Source organism: Bidens hawaiensis, unplaced genomic scaffold (genome assembly GCF_021521415.1).
Source record: "Bidens hawaiensis isolate Kalapana, Puna unplaced genomic scaffold, B.hawaiensis_p1.1 tig00003698_1, whole genome shotgun sequence".
NCBI classification, from domain to species: domain Eukaryota; kingdom Viridiplantae; phylum Streptophyta; class Magnoliopsida; order Asterales; family Asteraceae; genus Bidens; species Bidens hawaiensis.
The window spans coordinates 2,249,882-2,276,096 of NW_027491212.1; the positions used below are offsets into that span (position 1 = coordinate 2,249,882).

A 26,215-nucleotide genomic window follows, 5' to 3' on the forward strand; every position below is an offset into this window, starting at 1 on the left:
CCCCGGCAACGGCGCCAAAAACTTGACGTGTGTGAATATATATATAAATATTTAAGTAAAAATTCCACACAAATCGGGTTATAAAATATGTTTTCACCTACAACTAAACCACACACGATAGGCAAGTGTACCTATCGTTTGTAATAAAGTGTCGGCAAGAACCGAGTATCAATCCATGGACACGGAAACTTTCTAGTACTAAATCTTTGTAAATGACCAACCGAACAAATAAATCTTGATTTGAATATTTAACTAATTAAATAGCATAAAATAAAAACAAAGCAAGTAAAAATACAAGAAAAACTATCAATCCAACAAACTACCTAGACAAGAATCCACTCTACTGACATGACAAAATAGCAATGATATGGCAAAACATCATGAATCTAAACATAAATACTAGATTTCAATAAAGCAACCTAATACTAGCAAATAATCATCATGATGGGTTTTCAATCAAGAGATAAACATAGACTAACTTGTTTGTCAAAACAACAAAGTCTCATAATCAAAGGAAAGCTAGCATGAACAACATTCTAACCACCTAAGATTACACTAAAGTAGCCAAATTCATGAAATTAATATAAACTTATGAAACTTTAACTAGCAAGTCATCACCAAGTCAAGAATCATAACAACACTCATCAATTTTCCAATATTAAGTGTAGGGTTTCATACTCATCAATAATTATATAACCAAGTTAATTTTTACTAGTCATTCCTAACTTAGCAATGTAAACAAAGATTTCATGAACATTCAAGGTTTACAAACAAACATCTAGAACATAGTTTTCCAACATGAATGCCTAAACATTTGTAAAACTAACAAGGTTATGTAACATAACAAGCATGAACACCATTAATATTAACTTATAAATTCAACCATATTCTTGAAAGAAAACCACTTTACCAAAATCATACATAGATAATATATCACATTAATAAGAGTTTCAACATTGTCTAGATAGCAAAAGTAATTAGCCCATAAGGCTTAATACAACTACAATCAAACTAGAAATAAGCTTACAAAACATGTTCAAGAATAAAGGAATGCAAACTATGATCAAGCAAGGATTGAAGGATGGAATGATGAATCTTGTGTTGGTGGAAGCCTCCAAGAATCCCCAAAAATTGCTGCACTTGGTTGGGAGAGAATACCCAAGACTCCACACACCAAAATGAAGTGAAAACAAGTGTTTATAAGCTTCTGGTCAAAGTGCATGGTCATGCACAAAAAGTGCATGGTCGTGCACTATTTTTGGTAAGTCAAACTTTCACTTTCGGCGACTCAGAGTTGAAGGTTCCAAAAAAGTGCACGGTCATGCACCAAAAGTGCGTGGTCGTGCATTACCGGCACTAGCTAGTACACTTTCAAAGTTGATGTGTCTTGTTATCGGCATCGGATAGTGCACGGGGTCGTGCACTCGGAAGTGCATGGTGGTGCACAAAAGTGCATGATGGTGCAGTTTCACTTTTGACACGACAGTAGATGTGCACGGGTTCCAATAAAGGTGCATGGTCATGCACTTTCGTAGCATGGTCATGCACTTTGGCAAGCTAAAAAGATGTGCACGGGTTCCAATAAAGATGCACGGTGGTGCACCAAAGCGCATGATGGTGCAGCTTGGTCAGCATGGTCATACACTTCCTTAGCATGGTCATGCACCTGCAGCATGGTCATGCACTTTCTTAGCATGGTCATGCACTTTGGGCATATTCTTGATTTTTGTTCGAAAAACACTATCTTTTCATCGTTTCTTCGTCGGGCGGGCGCCCGAACCTGCAAATTCATAAATAACTCAATTAAGTACTAAATACAACGAATTTGCATGGAGTTTTACCAAAATAAAATGATAATTTGATGCTAAAATGTGTACACTTTGTGTTACATCAATATTCTACGTAAATATTATTGCAGAAGCAAAATTTAAACATGAATTAATTAGAATATACTTTCATGTTTGATCTTCAACTCCACCAGGATAAAAATTTTAACATGAATTAGTTCTGGAAGCAAAGACAATCTAATGCCAAAGAAATTTAATTAAATAAGAACTCAATATATATGTAAAAATCGAAATATTAATATGCAGATTGGAATGGAGAAAAATTAGGAAGGTTAATAAGATAATTGGGGAGATTTGGAAATAATAAGATCCGTTGAGCTTGATTAATTTACATCAATACCCTTTAATTCAATGAAATGTAAATAATGATTAAAATAATATGATTGGTTAAAATGAGTTTTTAAAGTTCTCAATAAACTATGAGTTCTTAATTGATACTCTCCCTACACACACACACACACACATATATATATATATCAATACTATATATAATATACAAGAGATGGGCAAATTATGACGCTTAAGTTTTAAGTAATTTACAACATAATCAACATATGGTACAACCACAAAGTATAATAAATAAGGGCAAAATAGACTTTCAAACATAAATTCACATGTGAACTTTCAATTCATCTAATATATTTATAATTTTTTACCCTAAACTTTTATTAAATACAAGAATATTTATAATTTTGCCCTTTAATCTTTAACCATTTATTACCAATTATTTTAATTTTAAACCAACTTTCCCCCACGATTTTTAAATCGACATAACTTTTTCATACGTAAATATTTTTTAGAAAATGTTGCACCATAAAAACGAGCATTTTATTCTCTTTAAATTGAGTATGATTTTGTTGGAGTTTTTTAAGTTAAAAAATCAACATGTTACGTATGAATGTTCAAGGCCAATTTTGATGGTTTAAGTTAAACATGCGAGCAAACTATTAGTAACGATTATTTGTCATCGAAAATAGTAACTAAACAGTAGAAAATTGAAACCGAAAGTTAAAGAAAAAAACAATCGTTAACCTAACCGATGATCGATTTAAACGGTTGTAAGGTTTCAAACCGAACCATGAACTCCCATAACTGTTACATGATTACCAGAGTCTATGTTCAAACACCCGCTGCATCGCGCGGGCATTCTTCTAGTATATATATATATATATATATATAGGATGAGTATCATTACAGAACTCTTAAATTAATTAAGAACTTGAAGGAACCTTAGAAAATTAACGTTTTTTATAATTTTTTTGTATGTTATTGTTATTTGAGTGTAGTTTTATCACTTTTTATATCTATTTTTATGATAACAATTATGAAAATTAGTTTTTACACATATCTAAACTTTTTTCTGCATATATGTAAATTTGTTATTACATAAATTTTACACATATGTAAATTTGTGATTTATATACGTAATAACAAATTTATATATATATATATATATATATATATATATATATATAATATGGTATAACTAGTCTCAAACAGTGTTAATGTATGAAAAAAATTAAAAAAGCGTTTGATTCTTATGAGTTCCTAAAAGTTCTTAACTTTTTTGGAGTTATATATATATATATATATATATATATATATATATATAGATAAAGGATCCAATACAAAAATTGGTTATCGTACATTACGTACGTGAGGGTTCCTATCATTGATTACCAATTTGATTAATTTGATCACGTAAGTTAACAGAAAGGTGTTTTTGTCTTTTTACATTACTTTTAAAATTTAATCGCTCCAGTATATTAAACCGTTTTGCATATACCCTGTTTTATTATTTTTGATCACGTATCCTATAACTGCTTTACAATTGGCGATTTTTCTTATTCGATTAACTTTTGACGGATTTCGTTGATTTTATCGTCATGTATTACGATCATCAAAGTAAGTAATTCTAGGTTTAATTCTAATCAATTATTATTTTAATTAGTTGTATACTGCAGGTTTAATCGGCTGACAAGTTAATTTTTTTGATTTTTAGGTTATTTTTATGATCGATATTGTGTTTTATAGCTGTCAACTAATCGTGATTCGATTAGACTTCAAATTACGTGTTTTTAATAGCAAATTGTGAATAGGATTGTGATTCAGCTAGAACATATTATAACGTAGTAGAACGTATTAGAACGTATAGTTTTGGCTAGTAATTGTAATTCGGTTAGAACATATTATAACGTAGTAGAACGTATTAATTTTATTTTGATATTGATTAGTTTTTAAATTATGATATAAATATATTTTTAGTAGGTATTTTTTAAACTGTAATTAGATGTTTTTTAGGTGCATTTTATTTGATATGTTAAACCATTTTAAATGTAGTTTTGTATTAGGTTAAGTCGATTTGAAACGTGTTATATATCAATGTTTGTTTTTTTGTTTAAAACGTGTTAACAAAACGTATTAGTAGATCGTGTTATCAGAAATGGTTTTTTTTAATGACTTAAATTGCTTTTGTTTATCAGATCCTTCGTCAGATCTTGTTATACCGCAAGTTAATGCATCTTGTAAACCTGTAAAAGGAACGATTTTTGAATATGTTGATCATGCATATGATTTCTATTGTGAATATGCAAAGAAAGCTGGTTTTTGTGTTCGTAAAGGAGGTTCGTACATGAATGACGGTTTATTAAAGTCTAAATATTTTACCTGTTCGAAAGAAGGTCATAAACCTGCAAACAATTATGATTCTATGGCTGAAAAAGATGGTTCCAATAGACCGTATTATAAAAGAAGGAAGAGGCCAACAATCCGGTGTGGTTGATGAGCTCATATTTTTCTAAAATCTGTTGACGGTTTAAGGTTTGAAATAAATAATTTTGTCGAAGGACATAATCATGAAATGGTGGATGCAAATGATATGCATTTTGTTCGATCAAATAGAATGTTGACTCATGTACAACAAGATATTATATATGAGATGTCAACATTGAATTTGGGCCTTGTTAAGGCGTTTAATATTATGAGGACAAAGTATGGAGGATTTGAGGAAGTTGGGGCCACAAAAGACGATTGTAAGAATTTCAAATAGAGTTTAACTTGTTATATTGGCGTGCATGATGCTGAAATGGTTGTACAAAGATTAAGTGGGAAGAAAAACTGTTGTGATGGTTATTCGTTTGAGTATACAGTTAATACTAACGGTGAGTTAGATCGTTTGTTTTGGGCTGATAATATTTCAAAGAAAAATTATTTGGCTTTTAGAAATATTATATCATTTGATGTCAGATTTAAGACAAACAAGTATGTCAATTTAATACATTTGTTTTTTATTTTTTATATTTTTACATATTTTTTTTAAATTAGTTTTATATAAATTAGTTTTTCAGGTACAATATGGTTTTTGTACCATTTACTGCCATTGATAATCACTGTCGGAATGTTACTGTTGTTGCTGTGTTATTATCATCTGAATTTATTGAATTTTATTCATGGCTTTTGAAATTTTTTTCTTGATTCTTTCGGTATTGCCCCAAAGGTGGTTGTTACTGATCAAGATCCTGCTATGAAGCAAGCAATCTCCCTTGTTTTACCAAATTCGAGACATCGGTTATGTATGTGGCACATTATGAAAAAACTTGCTGACAAGGTAATTTTATTTTTACCGTATTAAAGTATTATGCATATGTCTCAGAACGTGTTTAAATTTATAAACATAGTTGCATATGTTACAAAACGTGGTAGAACATGTACACATATTAGCATGCATTAGTTTTATTAATTGGATTTTTTATATGTTCTTCGAATGTGTTAGAACGTGTAAACATTTACCATATTAAAGTATTATGCATATCTCAGAACGTGTTTAAATTTATAAACATATTTACATATGTTACAAAATGTGGTAGAACGTGTAAACATATTAGCATGCATCAGTTTTATTAATTGGATATTTTTATATGTTCTTCGAACGTGTTAGAACGTGTAAACACATTATTATGCATCGGTTTGTATAAATGTGTATCTCTAGGCATCAGTTATGCATCTATTAGAACCTATAAGATTGTATATACCCAATTTTTTTTTACTGAAATTGACTGATTTAACAAACTTTTAATTTTGCAACATCAGGTTGTTGTTGCCCTTTGTAACAATGAAGATTCCAAACGTAAAATATGTGACATTGTTTGGACGGATGCAATTTCTCAATCCGAATACGAGACGCAATGGACACTTATAATGAAGGAATATGATCTCGAAACAAATAAATGGTTGTCTGACATGTTTGAAATGAGATATGATTGGATTCCTGCATATTATATAGATGAACCATTGTCTGGTCTTATGAGAACTACATCAAGATCAGAAAGTGAAAATCATTTTTTTGTCAAGTTTCTAACTCACAATTATCATTAGTTGAGTTCTTTAGTCATTTTGATCATTGTATGGAGATTCAAAGGCACAATGGTAGGAAAAATGATCATGATACAAGGTACACGCATGCAGAACCGGTTAGTTCAAACCCGTTTGAGAAGGAAGCAGAACTGATGTATACAAAGGCTATTTTCAATGATTTTCAAGATGAAATGTTTCATATTAGAAGCGGTTTTGCATGCTTGAAATCCACTGAAGAATAAGATTGTGTGAGGTTTTCTGTATTTGACTTTAATGCATATGTCCTAGGCTGTTTGGAGGTACGAAATAGTTAAACATTTTTTTGTAGAACGTTTTAATACATTTCTTTTGTAAGATATTTTGATTTGATAGAATGTTTAAAGTATTTTGTATATTTTGTCTGTCAGGTATTGTTTAAGAAGGAAGGTGAAGACAGAATTGATTCGACTATTTCATGTCAATGCAAAAGATTTGAACATAATGGATTATTATGTCATCACAGCCTTTATATTTTAAATTTGTTCAGAGTTACCAGATTTTCCAAAAAGTACATGGTGGATCGTTGGAAGAGAGATGTTGGTCTTAATCCTAGAACTGCTATCTATTTAAAGTTTCGGTAACGAAAAAATTTTAAAAGTTAAAGAGATCTCAAGGGAAATAACATTGGCTGGTGAGTATCTCATAAATAGCTATGTAACTGTTGTTGATGAGTTAATTAAAGTCAGGGATCAAATGAATATAATAATCAAAAACTCCGATGAGACAAGATACAACAGAACTCATTTATCAAAAAGGGATGGTTTGCTGCTATTCTAGGGTATGATCTACCATCAGAGGTGACCGTCCGTGTGCCTAGTGGTATAAAAAACAAGGGTTGCGGGTCACATAAATGGATTAAATCCCTTAAAGAGATAGCTATAAGTTGATCTGGGAAGAAATATAGGGAATGCAAAGTTTGTCATCAACAGGGTCATAACAGCCAACTTGTCCCCAACTTCGAGACAAATAGTTTTTTTTAATTCTTTGTTTTGTTTATGTTTTTATTTTTTAAACTTTTATGTTTTTATTTTTTCTGGAAAAGCTTGGTACTGGAACGTGTAAGCTGGGTGAATAATACTTACTAAAACTGATATTAACTGATGTTAAATTAAAACGGGTTCAAAAGAGGTTACAAAAGTGGATCTGTAAGGCCCCGTTACCGGTGCCTTACATTTGGGCGTTGGATTTACTCATCAACATAGTTCTTTTCTTCAGAGTTAATAAAAACATATGCGGAATATAAAACATTCAAAAAACATCACGTTAATCCATAACTTGTCTTAAAATAAACATTCTTGTCTTTCAAAATAGCATAACATTAAACATAAACGTCTCGAGTCTTCCGATGCCAGCCTCTTATTCGATGCCACATGTCCCCCTCAAGCGAGCTGTCTCATCCTACTCACCTGCGTGCATACTAAAAGTCAGCTACGCTGAGTGAGTTCTAGTTAATCACATAACATACATTACATACATACTTACATACTTTCATTCATACTTTCATACTTCATTCATAGTATATATATATATATATATATATATATATATATATATATATATATATATATATACTTACCTTCATACTTAATTCAAATTTCTACTTTACATTAATCTATTCTGCCTCGGATATTATTAGGGTCCAGTCCCTTTTTCTGCCTTGAATATTATTAGGGTCCAGTCCCTTTTTCTGCCTTGGATATTAGTAGGGTCCAGTCCTTTTTCTGCCTCGAGATTATTAAAGAGCTTGGTCCCTTTTCTGCCTTGGATATTATTAGGGTCCAGTCCCTTTTCTACCTTTCTATCTCTTACGTTCATTCATAACATACATACATATCATTCATACATTATACATAGCATTCATATTCATAATTATAACTTGACAGTACGTGCAATATCCAAAGATCGTTCACGTACCGAAGCAATCATTCATACATTATACATAGCATTCATATTCATAACTATAACTTGATAGTACGTGCAATATCCGAAGATCGTTCACGTGCCGACAAGCAATCATTCATACCGTTCACATATATTACATAGGGCATACACTTATCACTTAGGATAAGTGTATTAACAAATCATATCAATTATGCACACAGCCCCGAAAACATAACAAGGAATGGAACTAGAAACTCACCTGGATCCTGTTGCGTTCGCCGTTAATCGTTATTCCATTCTTTAACTGTGCCCGGCTAACTGTTAAATATATATATTTGTTAATTAACCATATAATTATTTAAGTTGGCATTTTAGTTAACCAATGTATTTTCTAAGTTGGGCTTGTTGTCTAATTATTACACATGGGTCAATTTGGTAGATCAGGCCCACTGTTCATTGTAGCCTCTGGGCCCAACTGACTAGACCCAAAGTCAACAAAAAACTATGTTGACCAAGAACCTAATCTGGCCGAGAACTCGGGTCTGACCGAGATCTCAGGTTTGACCAAGAACTCCTGCTTGACCGAAATCTTTGGTGACCGAGAACCCTGGTCACCGAGAACTCTGACCAAGAACTCCTATCGACCGGGTTCTCGCGTTGACCGAGAACTCAAGGTGGAGGCTCAGGTCACCGAGAACCCGTGTCTGATGCTTTCAGATCTTATTTTCCTATCTTTAAATCCATTCTAGGCTCAAATAACGGTTAACGGTCCATAATTACACTTTTAACCACCTATATCCCATCCTCCTTAACCGTTTTACATTCGTTACCAACCCATCATCAAGACTTAACCCTTTTCTAGCATAAAGCTTGAACCTTTATAGCTAAAACGTTCAAAACTAGATATAGGGTTTATTTAAACGAGCCGTTCATAACCATGAGTTCGTTAAGTCCATTTTAATCTTCAAGTTTGCAACTTTATGGTATAGCTATACTCGATTTACTATCCTACTAAGTTTCATGCAAAACCGACTTCGTTTACCCGTCCTTTTCACAAACCGAACACTACTTGTTTTACCCGAAACGAACCAGCTAAGCCGTTTATTATCAAGTTCATTACTTTATCAATAATCATGACCCGATCTATCATCCTACCAATTTTCATGTAAATCCGTTCATGAAAAGTAAGCATTTTTAACAAAAACGTACCTTTGAGGTATTTGTCTAAAATCAATCGAGAAGCTCAAAACCATATCAAACGAACTTTGATTTGAGTGATTCAAGCGGCCACGGAACCGTCTTGTCCCGATCTACATACCATAAGCTCACCTTCGCCGGAAACAGCTGCTACAGTCGCCGGAAAAGCTGAACAGTAGCCGGAATCTTCATTTTTGAGCTGCTACGGTTTTTCTGATAAAACCGGACTTCCCAATTTCTGATCGAAGATCTAGTTGGTGGAAATCTTCATTTCTATACCATAAACACTCAGTTAAAATTTGAGACCGATCCGACGGTTAGATCTCCGAGAATCTTTGTTTTTTTGTGGGTGGTTTTCTCAAAAACGGGAATTGAAAAGTGTGTGTTTTTGATGGTGTAGGCTATGTTGTGGATATGTATGAAAATGGAAAGAATTAGGGTTTTAAGGGGTATTTATACTCCCTTAAGCCCATGGACCTTAGGCTCATCTTTCCTTTTTGATCCATAATTAATTACATCTAATTAGCCTACTTATCCTTCTATCTTTATTATTTAACTATTTTTTTTATAAACTAAAGTAAACTTTTCCATCTTAAATAAATAATATATTAATTATTTATTCTTAGAAATTTTGGGATGTTACAGGATCACATCACACCATAACATCATGAAAATAACCTATTCACAAACTTTATTATAAACTACTACCACCACCACATCACACCAGCACCACACCACCACACCACCATACCACCACACCATCAGTCATCTCGAACCCTAGTTGTTGTCAAGTATCTCTTGGGCATCTTCACGCTTGACTCTCTTATTCACCGACACCTTGTGAGTTGTTTTCTCCAGAACATCGTGAAGCTGACCATAGCATGGATCTTGCTTTTCCAGGTAGGCTGTTGCCTCTTTCTTGAACGTGCTATCAGGTTGCTTCAGAACTTCTTGGTACAGAACATCATTTTTTGTTGCTTCATCTTCCACACTCCCCTTTATTTCTTCAATTACTCGTAGACGATTACAGTCCTTCTCAAGCTCAATGTTGATTCTTGCTTTGAAAATGCTCTTCACAGTAACATTCCCAGAATCCATTTTTTTTCAATTTTTTTGTTTTTGTATGGTGTGTGTGTTGTGTTTGCTCTCTTTTAATAGACTGTTTAGTGTTATTGGTTGGTGAATGAAGTTTATTACAAATATCTGAATTTAGTATAATTATATCTAGGTATATTTACACCTTAGTAGTCATGATTGCATACACCTGTCATTTCAGTAGAGGTTATTTTGTGACCATTTTTTCAAACTGGAATTGATGGAACGTGTAAGTGTATTCATAGTTGTCAGATACTTAAATTATTAAACACATTTGTTGATATTTGAAAAATTCTAACTTTTCACAATAATTACTTTTTATTGGTATTTTAATTGGTTGGGGTTTTAACATATAGCATAATTAAGTTGAAATCTGATGAAAGTTTATGATTGCATACACCTGTCATTTTAGTAGGGGTTATTTTGTGACCATTTTTTCAAACTGGCATTGATGGAACGTATAAGAACGTGTAAGTGTATTCATAATTGTCAGATACTTAAATTATTAAACACATTTGTTGATATTTGAAATATTCTCACTTTTCACAATAATTACTTTTTTATTGGTATTTTAATTGGTTGGGGGTTTAACATATAGCATAATTAAGTTGAAATCATGGCTACTAAGGTGTTAAGTACTCCTGTCATTATAGTAGGGTTATTTTTGTGATTTTTCAAACTGTCATTTGATGGAACGTATAAGAACGTGTAAGTGTATTTAAACACATTGTTGATATTTGAAAGATTCTCACTTTTCCCAATAATTTCTTTTACTATAGTTTTTTTTGTCTTATATACCTTTATTTTTATCTATTTAATTTCAACCACTCCTTTCACTTCACCACACAAAAATCATTTCACAAGATATGGATTGTGAGGGTTCCTCATCTTCATTGTATTCTTCATCAGCTAAGTATTTGTTGTTGAAACAGATTCAAGCGCAGATCTGTGAAGATATAAAGAATCGTGCTGCTTTACACGATGAGTTTATCATGACCGCTGGTGTAAATATGGATATGAGGGATGAAATTACAAATTTGCTAGCAAACATGCCCGGTAGTACTATTACTTATTTGCGTGCTTTGTTTTTGGTTGACATAGGGAAAAAGGAGGTGGATGATTTGAAAGATTTGTGTAAGGCGATAAAACTTCTCAACTGCTCTCTTGAATTGAAGACCGAGTTTCTCAAATCTATCATATAATAATTTGAATTAGGCTGTGTTTTCTGATTACCCAACAATTGTTGTATGTTCTTTTTGACTTTTTTTATTTGTTGTTATAACTTTCTATGTTTTTATGTTATATGTTTTTATGTTTAATGTTATTTTTTTTTATTGTGTTATGTGTTTTGTGATAAATTTCTATGTTTTAATATATTTCTATCTTATAAACAATTACATATAAGCAAAAGTAAGATAGAGCGTATAAGCAAAACCAAATTGCACACCATCCCATTTAGAACTTATAATCAACATCTAATTAAACTCTATCATATGCCCATCCAAGTTATGACTACTAGAACGTATAATCACAAACTATTTAAAAGGTCATTTCCATACAAAATATAATAAACATACCAAGCTTTCCCAATCTTTTCTCACCTGTCAGTTTTATTCATCTTGCCTCTCATCAATTTTAGCAGTTAAAATGTTGTTACTGAACAGTTTCTTGTCAGATAACGCATCAAATTCCTTTGCCAGACTAACTAAATCGGATTTGGCTTTGTTGATATCGGATAGTAACACCTTTGACATGTATTTTATCCTCAAATCATTTAGTTGTCGTTTATGTCTTGGACACTCTTTATAAAATCCAGATGTCCATGGATACTTCCCTTTGTAAGTTTTCATGTGTCTTATAGCGAAGACACCACAATCGATTTTGTTGCGTTTTGTTCTCCAATCCATTTGTAGCCTCTTGATTTGTGATATTTCCATCCTTGGCGCAATCGGGTGCTTCTTTCTCAATAAGTACATGCAAAAAATATCCCTCTACGGGCAACCAACGTATTTATTTATTTTTTTAATATACTCATTAAATCAGTTTTACAGAATATTTAAATGTTTACCAGTTTTTCTGGGACACCCTTGTATCTTACTTCTGAAGCTTTTTTTTGTAGCATCTGCCTTTTCTTGAGCTGATTTAAAGGTAGCAGTTTTTGATATATAACCGTTAGCCATGTTGTCAATCAGCACGATTGTACCTGTATTCAAATTGAAAACAACCACATAGAAATGGTATTCATAAAGTACTGGCACAACAAACAGCGTAATTGGTTCGAGTGACTTGTATTTATGTAAATCCATTATCTTGTCAAGGTTGTCTGTGAAAACTTCTAGTATTTTATAATCGCTGACGTTTGCTTCCTTTAAATAGTAATCACTTGGCTTCATGTATCAAAAAGCAAAATTTGATATAATTAATATGTGTATACATTTTTGTTAACGTAAAAATGAAGGTGTAATACTTACTATAATTGTGGATGTAGCAAAAAACCTTAACGGGGATAATTTTTCATCTCTCTTCTTCTCTTCATGATTCAACAACTCTGTGTAAATGTCCATAGCACCAGCCGAGATGTATATATCCGGACAAAAGCATTCAAACACAAACTTGAAAGCAGTGATGAATTTTGACTTGTAAATCACTTCAAATTTATGTTTATTAGAAAGATCACCCATAACAAATCGCGAAACAATCCGCTCATCAATTGTTATTTTTTCATTCATTCCAATTTCCCGGTTCAAGTAAGGTGATTTCAAGGCTGGTGCCAATCTTTTCTCTCTTTCTTCTCGCTGTAGTTTATCTATTTTATGATAACTTGCAACTGGTGTAGGAGATGTAGCAACAATGGGTAATTTTTTTTGATTAGATTTAGGAGTTCTAACTTCTGAGAACTTCTGCTGATTGATTGAAAAACGGAGTTTTCATTATCACTGAATCCAAATCTTCATTGTCGTATTCATAATTTTCTTCAACATTAACATCAACCAGCCCTATAATACGACTAAGTTTTAATATACATTTGTGTGTGTGTGTGTTTTTGTGATTGTATATATAAAACTTTTTAATACATTGAGTAGAGTTGTTGATACTTTGTTTGTCACCAATTTCTGCATTTAGTTCTTCCACTTATGTAACTGCATACCATTTTTTTGTTTTTTAATTTTTTTTGTTACTATTTTATCAAAATACTATTTTAAAACAAACAGGTTTTTTAATTTGATTACCTCGAATGGGTTCTCCCGTTTTTCTTTCAGCATATTCTTGTGTTGATGTACCATTACCTACTTTCTCATCTCCTTCAATAAAGATTTTTTAAAATTTTGATTGTTTTACATATTTGTAAACAAATATTGCTATTAAGTCATAAAGAAATTTTGTGTACCTTGACTTTATCTCTTTTCATCATTCTTTTCTTCAACTTCTATCACTGCAATTTTTTTATACGATTTTTCACTTTTACTTTACCATAATCAATAGCTTTTAAAAAAATTACCTTGAATTATATAAGTTGTTTGTATCATACCATCGTCATTCTTAAATCCCTTGTTAACCACATATGTTCATTGGAACTTTTTCTGCAATTTGATTTATTGGTTTTATATACTAGAAAGTGTTAGAACATTTATTTATCATTTTTATTGATAAAAAATAGTTTAAAATTAGAGGATAATCTTAGAACGTATTTACCTTCTAGTATTTTCTTTGAAATTTTCTTGAAATTCTCCTCCACTTCCTTTTTGCTAAAGGAATCAACAATCTCATAGTTTATTCCATGATCAATCAAGAAGCCACACTTCCCACTAAATCTTTTATATAATTAAGTTGTTCATTCCTTATCGTCAGTAAACTTTACTTCCATCCTCCGCTTTTCTTTTTCCTGAACCTCTTCTTTTGTAGTCTTATACATTTTTTCCAAGTCTTCAAAGCTCATGTGAGTCAGTTCTTTGTCAGAGAAGTTGTTCACCTTGAGAAATATACGATACGTTTGTTTGAGTCTCTCTCTTTTTTCATCAGTCAATGTATCTTTTTTGATATTATCATCTTCAATCAATTCAAGAAACACAATATTAGAAATATGATAATAGTAGACCTTTTTATTTATGGGAGAACGTACTGGAATGTATTAAAAATATGATGATAATAATAGACCTTCCCTTACCTTGAGTTTGATCTTCCCCGTCTTCAAAGCCATCATGAGTCTCATCATCTTCAAACAACTTTTTTGTGTTTGAAGGATTGTATAATATCAAATGAAACAAGATTTAATAATGTACCAAAATAAAATTAATATTTTAGAAAGTCTTAGAACGTATAAAATAGATGATTTTTACCTTGTGTTTTTCCTTGCTCGTTGGTTACTCCCACTTGATTCCCAACGAGCTTTTCTACTTTATTTGTTAAGCTTTTTGGATTCATATCTTTTTTTTTGCTTGCTCGTTGGTTACTCCCACTTGGGCACACACATCTACTTTGCGCACATTATTTTTGTTATTTAAATACATAATAAATAAAATAATTTAAGATATAGAGGAATAAAATGTATAAGAACGTTTTAAAGGAGATGTTTTTTTACCTTGGTTTATTCCTTGCTCCCTGGTTACTCCAACTACATTATCAACATCTTTTGGATTCTCATGCTCTTGGCTAACATCTTCTTTCCTCACATCATCTTTGTCATTTACATACATAATAAATACAAAATTTTAAAATGTTAGAATGTATAAGAACGGTTTTTATAGCATATTGTTTTTACCTTGATTATCAACATCTTTGTCTAATTCATTACCTTGATTCTCAAGTTCTTGGCTAACATTTTCTTTGATCACATCATCATTATCATCTTTTCTTACATCATCTTTTTGATATAATTACATAATACATAAAAACAATTAAAATTTAATGGTCTAAAACGTATTAGAACGTATAAACCAGATGTTTTTTACCTGTATATTGCTCTTTCTCATTTTCTCTCACCCCCCCCCCCCCCCCGGCAGATTCTCCACATCTTTCTGCTTCTCTTGGTATTGTTTCACAACAACTTTTTTGGATTAGAATGTATTAGAACGTGTATTTAATTGTTAGATTGTTTTTTAGAATGCATTAGAATGTATTAGAACGTACAAAGGAGATGGATTTTACCTTGATTTATTCCTTGCTCTTTGATTACTCCAATTTCATTCTCAACATCTTTTTCTACCTCATTGGTTAAGGTTTTTGGATTTTCATGTTCTTGGCTCACATCAGCGTTGTTGTTTAAAATACTTAATAAATACCAAAAGTTCTAAACTGTAAAACGTATTAGAACGTATAGACAAGATGTTTTACCTTTATTTTGCTCTTTCTCCACATCTTTCTGCTTCTCTTGGTCTTGTTTCATATCATCTTTTTTTTTTTTTTTTAGAATGTATTAGAACGTGTTATAATTGTTTTATATTGTTTCTTTTAATGTATTAGAAAGTACCTTCATTGTCTCCATTGTTGGCATACCATGGATCCACACCAGAGTTGCTTTGATTTATTGAAAGATTAACTACTGCAACTATAATTTTATACAGGGGTTTACCTAATTCAACTCAGAAAGGTATTGTAGTATACAATTAAATAAACAAATGTGTTTACCTAATTCATTTAGACCTCCTTCAGATTGAGATCCAAATGGTGTTTCTTTTGAACAATGGTTTTGATTGAATTTAGCTTCCCAAGCACAACACATGTCAAATAACCATATGTTTGTTCCGTGTCTTTCTTTACCTCTCTTTACCAAATCATTGATTTCAGTGACAATTTTATCAAATTCCTCTGATATTTTGTCCATTTCTTTGTTCCAATTATGTAATAAATATTTTTGTTATTATTTTTTTACAAGGAAATGTTTTGTATGTTTTAGAACTGTTACATGTTCCTCTTCGGTGAAAGGTTCTTTAGGCATATATGCAGACAATCCAGACAACTGTGGTTGGGTAGAGTAGTAGTCTATTATTTCTTGAGTTGTTGTCCCTATAGGCATCATCAAATGTTCTTCAACATTTTTTTCATTTTGTTCTTTTTTGTTGGCAGTTTCATTTTTTCCTTCTTCGTCATGCTGATTTTCCACTCTTGTTGCATCTTCACTCACTTGATCATTGTTAAATTCTTTTTCAATGCAAGCTCCAGTGATCATCAGAACCTTACCCTTTTCAGTTGAAGGACCATCATCCACTGTTTTGGTATTTTCAAAGTTTAAAATTAATATTGCTTCAGTAATCCTATTTTTAACATTAGAAAGTAATAGTTACTTACCATGATCATTTTTCGCTTTTTCATTCTCCTTTTCAGCAGCAGTGTTCATCATAGCATTATCCACATCAGTCACATTTTTTCTTACTAATTGGAATTGCCTTGTTCTATCTTCACTCACTTGTTCATTGTTTTCTCATTGCAAGCTCCAGTGATCATCAGAACCTCATCCTTTTCAGTTGGTTTAATATTTGAAGGACCATCATTCACTGTTTTAGGTGTTTTCAAACATAAAATTATTATAGCATCAATAGTCATATTTTTAACATTAGAAAGTAATAGTTACTTACATGAGTCTTCGTTGTCTTCCTCGGTATCAGTTAATGGACCATTATTATACAAGTAGCTATCCATGTTCATAAGAGTTGCTAAAGTTATGTAGCTAATTGCTGGTCTTCTGATTGGCTTCTCGAATGCTCCATGACGTTTATGATACTCATGTGTGTAAATCACTGCAAGCAATGTTGTTGGATCACATTACGAGCTTGTACACATGCTTCTAGAGCTACTCGATTAGCTACAACACCAGGTGCATTTCTCCAAGGGTGCCCTAAAGTTCCTCCACCGAACCGTAGTATTTTTTTTCCTGAATTGTTCTTGTTTTCAGTTTTCTTTTATACCTTTCCATTCGTTTGTTGATCTCTTCAAATTATGAATCATGTAGCTGCACCAATTCATTTTTGAGATTCTTGAAAAGTCATCAATTGATGTGACGAACATCAAATTGACTGTTGTAGATTTTGTTATCAACTCAATGCATGTGTTGAACATCACAAGGAAATTCAGTTTGAAATCTTCTCTTTTTCCATTATGTTTTTTCATTCTATCCAAGACGTTTTGAATACTTATCCTTGAATGTTCAAATTGTTTTCTAAACATATCTGCACAAATGATTGAGCCCAATCTTGGTCTGTTTTTTTCTACCACTGTTTCTCCACCAATTGGTATCCCAAATGCCTCATGCACTAATTGTGGTGTTATCTTAACGATATGGTTTCCCATATTTAATTCATTCAGATCAGGATCATAGTTCATAACCAACCAATATGCCAATCGACCAGGTATTGTGGTAATCTTCATTGTTAACAATAACCCAAATCCCATTTCTTCAACCCATTTTTTTCTTATTCATTCATCACTTTAATTGCTTCAAAAATATTACCTGGTGCACACCTAATCCAAAGCTTTGTATCTATATATTCTTCAAAAGGTTTTCTACAACGTGTTATTTGAGCATTTGGCCTTTTGGCTTTTTTCTTCGATGTTTCAAAGTCTGAATCAGAATTGTGTAATTCGGCTTCTGATTTCCCTTTTTTTTCTTATTATAATGTTGCTTGTGTTCCACCCTTTTCTTTTTGAATTTCAATGATTACCAAGATGCTTTCTTGGGTAATGCGTGATGACATCTGGCAAGGTCGTTATAACTGTGCACATGGCCAATATTCCACCGATAACCAAATGTAAAGAGACACGTGTCCAGGTTGTTATACATGCACATGCAACGTATAGGTTGAACCTATCACATAGGGACACGTGTCCAGACGATTATGCAGGCATATTCTTAAGGGACAGCTGGCCCAATCACCTTCCCACATCCTTCGGCTATAAATACCATCTCGATCATCATAAGGTATTCATTCACAATCACTGTACTCTCTCAATTTACTTAAGTACTTTATCTTCTCATCAGGACTGTACTTATTCTCACGCCGGAGGGTGGTTACGGGAAGACCCCCCACCTCATCCTTCCCGTAACGAGCTCACGGTGTTCTGTTTTGCAGGATTCACGTCATTGGACTTTGGAAATTGTGTTCATATCGTATTGAAAGTTAACCGTATACTACTCTGTGGATTCATCGGATATCAAAGTCGGAGTTGGAATTTCTTTCTTCGGATTGTTTTGTTTTAGCTTTCTTATTTGCAGGTCATGCTCTTTTTCCTCAGTCGGTTCTGCATTTCTTTTTTTCTTTTCAACATCTTCATACAAAAGAATATGATCGGTGTTGCCTAATACATTTTTTTAATACGTTCTCATGATTTATACCTCTATTTTTCCAACCTAAAAACACCTAAGAATTTTAAACGTTCTCACACGTTCTGTTGATAATTCAATTTTAAGCACTCACTTTTTTACTAAACAAAATTGGACATTAACACGTTTTGTTTCAAATCAAAAAAGTTTTAGTTACAACTTATGCTAATTTGTTTATTGTTACAAATAAAAACAACTAACAACTTCAAACCTAATCTAATATACGTTATAGGGTAACAAATTAGAAATGTTTTTACGTGTTTTTTGTACGTTTTGATGCCTGTCGTTTTGTCGCTTTGGACCTTCGTTTTTTATCCTTAACAACAAGCTTCGTTGAAATCGGTTTTTCGGCCGAGCTCGCATTCACCTCCATTGTTATCAATGGTGTTTCGAGGTACTCCGTTTACTGCAAAAACGTAATTGACGAACGGAATTGGGGGTTTATAGAAACTGATTTGGGGGAATGAGGGAAACTGATTCGTGAATGGGGAGGATAAATTGAAATATTATTTGGACGAAATTGCCCTTTTGATAACCAGTATATTGTCAATTTCCTTTTAATTACAAGTTTGCCACCGCGTTCTATTTGTACGCTCCAGATTCTCGCGTACGTAATGTACGATTGTACATTAGTGTACATTAACCACTCCTATATATATATATATATATATATATATATATATATATATATATATAATCAAAGTAACAAAAAAATACAACAAAAATTACAATATTAATATTAAAGAAGAGAACTGAAAAAAAGGGAAAAGAGATCTAAAAGATCTTATTTCTAAAATTCCTTTAAAGGAAGAGGTTTTGATTGATAAAAAAGAAGAATATACTATAACCGATATGCCCTTACACATAACCATACATAATATAGAAATCACACTTGGAAATGTTGGACAATTAGCTAGAGCAATGGGTGCCGTAGTGAAACTGATTTAAGTATATTTGTCATTTAGCCAATGATTAAAAGAATTTGTAATAAAAAAATATATTTGATTCTTTTATAAAGTTTTCTCCATCTATTTTGAGCAAAGTACATAACTGAGGATTAATTCTTACTATCTATGGTTTGGTTTAGCAAAATTATTTGATTTTCTAAAAAATGTTTATATCCTTTTTACGAACTAAATAACTAAGAAATATTCAATGATCTATTGGTTTAGTGGTATATTGTTTTTTACAAAAGTTGTGTAATGGGTTTAAATATTTGCAAATACAAGGTTTGAGGGATTTTAAGGTTGAAAAAAATTTAACTTGATCATCGTCCCCTAGGATCACCGATAAGGGAACCATAGGAGAGCTGCCAACTCCAATTATCTTCCATGTCCGATCCATATTAAATATGACCAATTGCCCATCCTACCTTGCCTACGTTCTTGATAGCTCATGTTTGTCTTAGTAAAGTCTTTAAGTGGCATGTTTCGGTCCTCTTTCCCATTACTTAGAAAAATTGAGCAACCGGTTTAAGCACATAATACTAGTATTACCGTTAGTCGCCACTAATATATAGTTTTTGTTTTTTAAAGACATACCACTGGGAAAATACTTTGGTAAAGATAAATCAAGCCAAGTTGTTGATTGTTGAAACGTGGTATCCGGGGATATCTGAATAAACGTGTAGGTTACCGCTTGAGGATGGCTAAAGAACCAAAACCAATTTTGTGTTTGTCGAGTGTGAATGTGTTGAAATGTAAGGAATAGCTTCTCCTAGTCATTGGAGTTGTATTTATAAGACAGAATTACAAATTTTGTCCTTTAAAAAAAGCCAAATTACGGTTTGTGTCCTTTTCTAAGTTTCCTTGCAGGCGGTGTACTTTAAACTTTTTTTTTCTACACGTTATGTCCTTTATGCTAACTGGGTTAGAAAAACTCAGTTAAATGCCCTCACGTGAGGCGCATGTGAGGGCATTTTTGTCTTTTCGTCTACTGGTAGTTATTTATAATTAAAAAATAAATTAATATATTATAACAAAAATAAATAATAGATATTAAATATATACTCTCTCTCTCTCTCTTCCCGTCTTCTTTCTCTCTCTCTACTCTCTCCCTCCCTCTCACTACACCAACACCACCACTACCTAACCACCAAACCAACCACCGTTCTCAGCCGTGACCACCACAACTACCATCACATCTTCCTCCGGCCATCATGTCCGCCGGCTAGGGTTCCGGCCATCTCATCTTCCTCCTCCCTCCTCCTCATCGCCGCCGGAACCCTAGCCTTCGGCTCTCTCCTGTTCCTCTCCCGCCGCCTCCTCCCACCACCAACCTCCAACAGCCGCCTCCACCGCCAGTACCACACCAACCTCCCTCAACGCCGCTTCAACGTCCGCCGCCTCGATCTCAGCTTCCGAGTCGGCCGCAACCGCCGGATCGTCTTCCTAGTTCAGGCCGCCACGTTCTTCGTCAACGAGAACGGAAGCAGGTCGCAGCTGTGGTTTTCGATTAGAGTTGGAGGAAGCTCGGTTGAGAAAGAAGTCAACGCGATGATGGCTTTGATGGTGATACGGTGGCTAATGATGCCGGTGGTTGTGGAGATGATGGAGGATGTGGGTGCGACTGATCTTGGTCAGTGGGTGGGTTAGGTGAATTGGGTTTTCGGATACGGGTTTTGGAAAAGGATGGGTCGGGTTCGGGTGATAGGGATCGTTTGCGTTTGTGAACGGAAAGTGTGGTGGTTCCACCTAGTTCCTGCCCACCGTTGTCAAGTGGCCGGAAATGGAAGGGCCGGCGGCGGTGCAGAGAGTGAAGGAGGAAGAAGGAGATGAAGGAGGAAGAAGGAGACGAGGTGGGGGTGGGGGGCCTTGGGGGACGGGATTTATTGTTAGATATAGGAGGGCATTATGGTAAATACATAATAAGTTTATAATAAAATTACAATTATGCCCATCACATGTCTGGCACATGTCATACTTAACTGAGTTTTTCTAACCCAGTTAGCGTAAAGGACAAAACTTGTAGGAAAAAAAAGTTTAAAGTACACCGCCTGCAAGGAAACTTAGAAAATGACACGAACCGTAATTTGGCTTTTTTTAAAGGACAAAATTTGTAATTCTGTCTATTTATAATACACCAAGTTTCTACAAAGTTACTGTTCACGTTTTATTTTAGTGTTCAGAGTTGTTTACTCTCGTTAACAGTTGTAACTTATATCTTTCCATATTTTTGTTTGGGAAACTTCCTTTGTTGAAACTCTAAGTTGTCAGTTGGGAATTATTACGATCAACCGGAAAAGATGCGGATTTAATTGTTGTTCTGGGATAAGGTCCGACTGGTTATGTATATTCCAATCCCTTAAATCTGGGATACGGACTCCTATGTTCGTAGTTTGAATCTCGATCCAAATTATGATGTTATCCTCTCATGGTAGTTATCTTGAGTTGGCTTTCAGACTCGTGGTCTAGACCCGGCATTCGTCATCCTTGATAAACATATCTTAATTTAAGATTCTTAGCTAACAATTGTTTTGTTTTAGAATTTTTGTAATCATGTAAATGTAAAAACATGTTTATGTCAAATTTGATTCCACATTTTCTATTGTGAGTTAATAAGTTTAATCACAATTCACATACACTCTAGTCTTTACTAGCACGGTAGCACCTATTGAGTGTTACTATGACCGATTTGAAATAACTTTTGGAAAAACTCTAAAAAGGACACATGACAAATTACGTTACCCTTTGTCGTTTTCTACATTTTCTTGTACAGTATACCAAACAGTGGAGCGAGTGCAACAGGCGTATCATGTACGGTTAACATTTAATTACCGTCGTGATAACATTAACGGAAAGCAAAGCAACACAACGGTTACATATATTTACCGCCGTTACGTTATAACCGTAACAGTAACGGCAAGCGTCCAGTACACACTTCCATCTTCTCCTTCCCCTACAAGCTTTCCATTCCCCATATAAACTACCCCACCGTTCATTTCATTTCACCCAATCAAAGGTTATATTATTATTATTATTATTGTATCAAGTATTACATTTTATGTTTTATTATAATTAATTTGTGATATGTTATTGTTTGTTACAGATTACTAACAATGAAGAAAGGATCCGGTAAGTCCGCTTCAAAAGCAGTTGCAGCTTACGTGTCATCCGTGCCGGTGAAAACAACCGTAACACTCAAAGGCGCCAAAGGAGTAGGAAGTTACCAGAACAAATCACAAGTCAGTTACGGCGACAAGCAGACTGGTTGCTACGGACGCCAGACCACTACTGAAAAGGCGTCTGCCGGTCAATTTCAGTGGAAAAATGGAACCAGTGGGACCAAGAGCGAGTACAAGAAGAGTTCGACTGTGAGAGTTGGTGACAAAAGTGGCTACACGGAGGTTCGTAAAGAGCAGACGGTCCGTAATGTGACTTACAATAAGAGCGGTTCCGGGAGTAACAAGTTTATTACTGATGGTGGTGGGTATGAGTACGTTGGTTCGTATGATGTGTACCGTAATGATTCTGAGTATTAATTAGTTGTTTCAGGGTTATTTGGTAGTTGTTGGGGGTTGAATCTATTGTTTATGTGGCTATGGAATTAAAGATCATGTTCTATCTTTCTTTTGTTTGTTAATATAATCATGATCTGTTTTCATCTTCATATTTTGTGGAATTGTCTTTTAATTTACTAGTCTCAAATTCTTTTTCGGTTTCACATTCATTTAATTATTAACAAAATGGCAAAGCAGATCCTTTATGTTTTCATGGTTTTTCAATAGTCGTCATTTGACAAACTTAATGACACAAAACATCATTTATGCTTAAAAACTCTAGCACGTTACGTCCTTTGATCATAACCCAGTTAAATTTTCTCGTTAAATCCAGTCATGTGCAAGGCATATGAGGGTGGTTTAGTAATTTTACATTTACTAAAAACACTAATGATATTTAAAATAAATCTTTATTTCATCTATCTTCTTTCTCTCTCTCTCTCTCTACTATTTCTCTCTCTTATCTCCCTCCCTCCCTCCCTTCCCTATCTATCTAAAACAGCCGCCGCGTCCACCCACAACCCACCGCCGGCCGCCTTCATCTGCCGCCGCCTCCACCCACAACCCACCGCCGGCCGCCTCCATCTGCAAATCCCACAAATAAGAAACCCTAAATCCACAATACTCATCATATTCACAAAATTAAAAACCCTAACTTTAGCCCTAATCCACCCATCTCTGTTTTGCCGTTACATATATGGCCGGTGACCATATGTAATTACATCCGACTCCGGCTCCCTATGTAACAACTGCCGGCCGCCTCCCTCTTTAACCACCGTCGGTCAATATGTGTGGAAACTTAGTATGGCTTCATGTTTTGTGGATAGGTTGTTAAACATTTTGTGATGATTGACGGGAGTTTTTGTTCTTGGATGCCTATTTTCTTCAAGTAGTCCCAGTTTCAAAGAATGGAGGCCGGAAATGGAGACGGTAGTTGGTGATGGTGATGTGTACATAGAGAGAAATATTTGCAGGTTAGAGAGAGAGAGAGAGAGAGAAAGAGAGAATTTGTTATTAAATATTTTCATTCTGACTCATATAGTTTAAGTTATCTACACTAATAGTCCCTGAATGAGTAAAAGACGAATTTACCCTCATATGCTTTGCACATGACCATATTTAACGAAAAAATTTAACTGGGTTAATACCAAAGGACGTAACGTGATAGAGTTTTTAAGCATAAAGGATGTTTTGTGTCATTAAGTTTGCCAAAGAACGACTATTGAAAAACCATGAAAACATAAAGGACATGTTTTGCCATTTTGTCTTTAATTATTTGTTTCTTTAATACATAGATGTATATTGATCACGTTAAAAAAGGGTACTCAAAAATGTCATCATTAAGGCCGTATTTGTGTTGTTCATGACATGGAGTATCTATCTAGTTCCTTTAAATTCAGATACGAATCCATGACAATCATCTTTTCGTAGTATACATTAGTACAAAATTATTTATATACAATACAACCGTTTGTCTAACTAAATAGGCTTACAAACTAAATTAATTAATCAATAACCAAAATATTAGTAGGTACACGTGGAAAATGACACATGATAAGAATGCTTAGAAGGTACGATCTGTATGGAGTAATGTTCACCGTGTAGAAATCCTCAACTTGTAAAGCAAAGAACGATGGTCACGTAGACTTTGATGAAAATGTGACAAGTTGATCATTTATATGTAGTGTTTGGTATGTGAGAGACGTAATGAAATGGATCATTATGATGGAATGAAAAAAAATGTGTTTGGTTATTCAATAGAATGGAATCATCTATTACCATATCAATTCCATTCTCTCTAAAACATTTCAAATTCATTTTATACACCCCTTGTTTTTTTTTTCATTTTATTCCTCTTTCACACTATATCAGCCCCACCACCCTCCCACCACTACTACCCATTGCACTCTCACCACCACCACCACTACTACCCATTGCCCTTTCACCATCACCACTGCCTCCGCCGGCCACCCCCGCCACAACACTCGCCTCCCCCGCCCACCGCCACCACCACCACAGCCCCCTCCGCCTCCCACCGCCACCAACACCCGCCACCGCCGCCACCAACCACCCACCACCACCGCGCATCACCACCAACTATCACTCCCAACCATCCCCACAATCACCCGCCATTTACCACCGCCGCCGCCCACCACCACCCCAACGCCAATCAATACAATTTTTATTTTATTCTAACTTTTACTAGCTTACCAAAAAAAATAAAAACTAATAACTCATGTCATTCCCACATGGTAACCAAACACGTCAATGGAATGATAATGATCAATTCCATTACCTCGTCAATTCCATTCCCTCGCTCATTCCATTACCCTACACCAAACACACCCGTAGGGTTATGAGATAAGGAAATGAGACCCTGCAATTCTCACGAACATAGTGACAGTCAAATCTAATATGTTTGTCTGCGGATCATAGAAAAAACACGATAATAGTGACTTGACTGTTTCACTTGAGAGGAATAAAAGTAATGATAGAGAGAACTAGGGAAAATCAGAGAAAGAAATTAGGTCAATCAAGTGTTATTTATCGTTACATTCACTATTATACAATTTCTAACTATCTAACTAACTAACTATCTTGTTACAATCTCTCCTTAAATTATTTAAGAATGACAATTACAGTCCCTACAGTATTACAACTTCCTATTTATTACCATTTTAGACCCTGTTACCAATGCATACGTATCAATACTGCCTCGTTGAGTAAAATCTTGCCTCAAGATTTTAAATTGGGGAAACGCACTTGGAAGTCTTCCTAATCTCCCAAGAAGCTTCAGGATTTGGTAATTTGTCCCACTGAACCAACATACAAACACCGGCTCGGCAACCCTACTGAACCATTTGACGATATATAATAGCACGAGATTGAACATCTAATTACGAGTCGAGAGGCAGACGAGTTATATCAGTTGAAGGACCTGGAGCAGCTTTCAACAATGACACATGGAATGTTGGGTGAATTTGGGAGTCT

At 34.0% G+C, this 26,215-nt stretch overlaps 2 protein-coding genes across 2 annotated transcripts; both read left to right on the plus strand.

The window, feature by feature from the left end:
* Positions 1-3,733: 3,733 nt before the first annotated feature.
* On the plus strand, positions 3,734-4,896 carry LOC143624202 (protein FAR1-RELATED SEQUENCE 5-like). The gene is made up of 3 exons (XM_077094916.1): positions 3,734-3,752; positions 4,331-4,586; positions 4,668-4,896. Exons 1-3 carry the CDS (start codon positions 3,734-3,736, stop codon positions 4,894-4,896), a joined length of 504 nt encoding a protein of 167 aa, XP_076951031.1.
* A 36-nt stretch (positions 4,897-4,932) lies between these two features.
* On the plus strand, positions 4,933-6,442 carry LOC143624203 (protein FAR1-RELATED SEQUENCE 5-like). Its single transcript, XM_077094917.1, has 5 exons — positions 4,933-5,108; positions 5,195-5,261; positions 5,344-5,454; positions 5,937-6,144; positions 6,222-6,442. The coding sequence occupies exons 1-5, from the start codon at positions 4,933-4,935 to the stop codon at positions 6,440-6,442; spliced, it is 783 nt and encodes a 260-aa protein (XP_076951032.1).
* The last annotated feature ends 19,773 nt before the right edge of the window (positions 6,443-26,215 follow it).